The sequence below is a fragment of the Stegastes partitus genome, unplaced genomic scaffold, assembly GCF_000690725.1.
Source record: "Stegastes partitus isolate 25-593 unplaced genomic scaffold, Stegastes_partitus-1.0.2 Scaffold1109, whole genome shotgun sequence".
NCBI lineage: Eukaryota > Metazoa > Chordata > Actinopteri > Pomacentridae > Stegastes > Stegastes partitus.
In genome coordinates this window covers 273,927-278,577 of record NW_007578840.1, presented here as the reverse complement: position 1 = coordinate 278,577, position 4,651 = coordinate 273,927, and the positions used below count along the sequence as shown (strand labels likewise).

At 45.0% G+C, this 4,651-nt stretch overlaps 1 protein-coding gene across 1 annotated transcript in view; it reads right to left on the bottom strand.

The window, feature by feature from the left end:
• Positions 1 to 3,365: 3,365 nt before the first annotated feature.
• Positions 3,366 to 4,651, bottom strand: part of serinc1 (serine incorporator 1) — a 19,754-nt gene continuing 18,468 nt past the window's right edge. Inside the window, exon 11 of the mRNA XM_008296193.1 lies at positions 3,366 to 4,329. Within this exon, the coding sequence (XP_008294415.1) occupies positions 4,187 to 4,329 (143 nt within the window). The 3' untranslated portion in view covers positions 3,366 to 4,186. The remainder of the gene's footprint in view (positions 4,330 to 4,651) is intronic.

Below are 4,651 nucleotides of genomic sequence, written 5' to 3'. Positions count from 1 at the left end.
TGTTCTAAGTCTGATCAGCTGCTCAGATCAAATTCATTGTTTCATCAGTTTTGCATCTCTGCTGAAAACTTCCAGCTTCAGAGAATCTTTAGTCTGTTTGGACTTTGCTGCTCAGCGTTCTGCAGGATTCTGGTGTCTGACCAGCAGGAGGCAGCAGAGGACCTGGATGGACAGGAGCAGAACCAGACGGTGCTCAGGAAGCTGGACTTCATCATCCTGCTGATCATCGGATTTCTGAACTCTGAACGCTGAGTGTGAGGAACCGACCAGACGTGGGTTTGACCCCTGATGGGCGACAGCATGAGGTCAGGCTTTAAAGATGATCAATGACAGAAACAAACAGGTTTCTGAGCTGATGAACGGTCAACATGAAGCGGGTCCAGCAGAACTATGAAGCTTCTCATTATTTACCTCAAACTGAATCTAGCTTTAAATCAACCGACTCAGGAATCAGTTCAGACGACAACATTCAGACCATTCTGTCTCCACAGTTCATTAAAGGGATGTTTGGAACTTAACGTCAGTAAATTAGAGTCTTAATCAGGATCCTGAACGAGCTTCAGTCTGTTCTACCGGCTACAGTCAGAACCATCGTGTTTGGTTCTGTTCGATTCTTATCTAAATCTATTTCCTGATGTTCTGGGTCTTTGCTCTGCAGACGTCTGGGATTCATAACGGACCGCTGAATGTCTGACAGGAGGTTCTGGTTTCCTCCAGAGGACCAACCTCCTGGTGGTCCACACGCTTCAGGACACAACCAGCAGGAGTTTGTTTCTGATGCTGTGAGCTGAATAAAGCAGTTCTTCATTAACCAGGAGGTCCAATGACTTGAACAGAAGCAGCGGCTGATTTGTGTCTCTGAGCTGTTTCATCCATGTGAAGTTTCTCCTGAACAGCGTCTGGATCGGATCAGTCCTGGAGCAGCGTGGACACATGAAGACATGAACTCAGCCATCGTTCAAACCGGTTGTTTTCTGTTCAACCTCCTCGTTTCAGAAAACATCTCTTTACCTGAAGGATTTTCTCAGAGTTCACAGAAAGTGACGTAAACTCACGTTTCCTGAGAGCCGTCCGTCTCCTGGATCAATAAACCAAACTTTACTGGGTTCACTGGACTCTGGAGCCTCCCACAGTGTTCTGATGAACCATCAGCTCCACATGCTGTCCTTGACTCAGGTTTCTGCTCTGGTTGATTTAAAACTGGATTAAAGTCGAACCAACCTCATGACGACAGGTTTCTTCTCTCCGGTCTCGTCCACTGAGCGCTACAGCCGCGACTTGTTCAGTGTCTCAGCTTTAAAACGTACTGCTCATCAACATTTAACGAGTCGGACCGACCAAACACTGAAGCATCTTTAACTGGAAAAAGCTTAAACCTGTGACTCAGACGAGTCGACTGGAAGCTGCCTGAACTCACAGATGGACGCCAACTGTTGGTCGTGGTGACCGTGGTTCTGTTAGATCAGAGGTTTTGGAGAGAAGCAGCACAGACACTAGAAAACAAACAGAACCAGCAGTTTGGACTGGTTGGACTGGTTGGACTGGTTGCAGGAAACGCTGATACTGTTCCTGCTGCCTGAAAACCATCAGAAGCCGCTGAGACCTGAACCACGCTGTCCTGTTCCTCTGTTTGGGTTTAAATTATCTGCTCATTAAAGCTGAGCTAATTAGTTTATTATTCAGATGAAAGCAGCTAAAACACCTGAAGCTCACTCACCTGTCTGAGCCTCCTGCTGCGGCGGCCATCTTGTCCTGGAGCCTAAACAGGAAGTCCGCCTCCAGAGCTGCTCTTTCATTGGCTCTCTGAGGAGGCAGCTGTGTCCTGATTGGCCGGTTTAAACTGGGGTTGAGAGCTCATGTGACACTTCTGTGTGAAATCCTGAACATGTATTTATTGGGTGAAAAAGTAATGTAATGTTTATTTGATAGATAAATAATTTTGATGAATAAACGTGTCCCGTGGTGTGGTCGCCCTTTGCTTGTGACTTCCTCACATTTGTAAACATCAATAAAAAACAACAACAGAAACAAAAACCCATCATATATATGAATGTATAACACAGTCTACTCATAGCTGGTGCTGTGAGGTCCTGCCTCCGCCTGCTGATGTCACTCAGCAGTGGACAAATACGCTTCAATAACATCACATCATCACTTATATGTATTTTTCTGACCTGGAGGTGGAGGTGCTTATGGACTGGTAAATAAACATATAATGCATGTAAGGCTATTTTATCAGATTTCTGTTCAGAAAGAGGATTTGTTGTCCAGTGCGAGGGCTGAGTCTGTTCCTCTCCTTGCAGATCATTTCTCCTGCCTTTGAGAAAATCCTCTCAGGTGGGACAGAAGAAGCCGGAGTGCACAGCAGCTTATCCAGGTGTGGCTGAAGCGTCTTTCTAGTTGCCCAGAAGTGCTTGACACAGTAATGCCTTGGCATCGATGAGGTGTTGTAGGCCAGCTGCTCAGATATACAGTCTATATATAACTATTTCAGATAAATGCCAAACCTATCTGATTGAGCAAAACCAGCTCAAAATACGGCCACACGGCAGAACGTCCTGTTTCTCACAGGCTCCACGTCTCTCACAAAATCACCACCAAAACTCGCCACAAATTCTGTCAATCATTCACTTCCCTAAAAATAAACCATCGAATCAGTGACGCACCGAATGAAGCTTCGGACGTCACTGATCACGTGACCCAGAAGCTTCACTGTGTTGTTGTTTTGACACGAGCTTCAGCTTCAGACGGACCGTCAGCACCTGGTACCGCCCTGCACAGCGGTGACTGATTCATCTCCTGCCTTCGTCTCCTGTCCAGGTCACAAAGGAGCTATTCTGAATCCTTTCTTTCCACTTTATGCTTCAATATTAAACATAACAGCTTCATTATTATTAGTTTAATGACACCAGTGACTTTGCTCATTTAGTATTGTTCCAAAATGCTGAGTCAGGACTCTGGTTTGCTAAAGTACCGTGGAGAAGTGTTTCTATGAATGATGAGCATTTATATCAGTATAAAAATACAAATAGTGAGTACAGACTGACTCATAGATGGAGTCTGGGACAAAGAAAAATCCTGTAAGTATCTGGAGATGCAGCAATAAGACCTTTTCCTTACAATAATGATTTCTGATTATATGACAGTTGTTCCCATTTCTTTCAAATAAAGAATGTTTTGGAAAAATACAGATTCTGGCTCCAGCTGAGGGATTAAACAGAATGCTGGAGATGAAGCTCCTGGGATTAAGTTACGCAACTAAACAGTCACTATATATACTCACAGCCGACAGTCTGATTAGAAGAATCCACAAAACAGAAGGGAAAGTACATCTGAGTTTATCTGGAGGCAAGAAACAAAACAACTGTTTTTCCTCTGTTTTATTAAATGAGTTACAATCCACGGTTAAGAGAAAATAAACACAGCAGAGGAGAGACCAACGGATGGAGAGCACACTACCTGTGAGAAACTACATGCTAATGCTAAACACTATCAAATAACTTATCAAGTTCATGTTTACATTTACAGTCAAAATTCAAATCAGAAGCAACAAAAACAGGAATGCCTTTGTTGTGTCAGTGCAAGCTGCAGAGGAGAGCCGGTCAAAGCACAAACCACCACCCAGCAGGGTGACTCCGTGGTGTTGCTCTTCTCTCAGAGCTCAGCTGCAGTCCTGCTGATGCACAACTCAAATGTTCTCCCTTATTTTACATGTAACAGCATTTCCATATGTAATACAACAGTACAGGTTCTAATTGTGAGCTGATCAAAGCCATCATCATCCTCAGCTTCAGATACAACTACTGTTAATGTCACATCACGTTTTGAAGGAAAAGCATGCAGCTGTCTTTACAGAAAGAAAAATCATCCACTAGTTGAACAGGAAATATTTACACAACAGCAACAGCATGGGGAACCACGAACACAGGCTGCTGAGGATTCACAATGACGCCAGAAGAGACGAGGCTGCTGTCAGACCTGCCACAGACGCATTTCAACGTCCATGCTGGCTGTTCAAAGCCCGGCAAAAGCTGCTGAAACGATCCAGCAAACAAACCTGAACCCTCAGAGCAGGTCTGAGCGCAGCCCGTCCCTCCAGCAGCAACTGATGCAAGCTGAGCTACTGTTTACTGAAACAAAACACTGGTGAAGCAGAGCATGAGTGAGTGCAGAGGGTCGCTGTGGTTCAGTCAAAGTCTCTGTTGACCAGGACCAGCGGAGCCACCAGAGTCCACACATAGAGGGCGATGCAGATCCAGCTGGACGAGATCTTCACCCACACAGACGGCCACTTGCTGGTCATGGCCTCGTAGTTGGAGTCGGGGCTGCAGACAGAAACACAGCCAATGGGTTTCTAATGTAGCGCTGCAGACACGATGCCCTAAAGAAGCATAAGAGCTCACAGCAGCACAAGTGCTCCAGGAACATCAATCCAACACGTAAAGCATGAGAGTGGACAGAGTGTGACGATGACATGAAGACTTTACATTTATCACGTCCTCAGTCTGGTGCTGTCATGTTGTTGTACTAACCCTCAGTGAGTCCTGTGTGTTTCACGTAACCACGCCGATTACCACAAAAACACACACTTCATTTTCTTCAATCAAACATGCATTGTTTTAATTAAAGAAAGATTTAAAAGCGCAAAAAA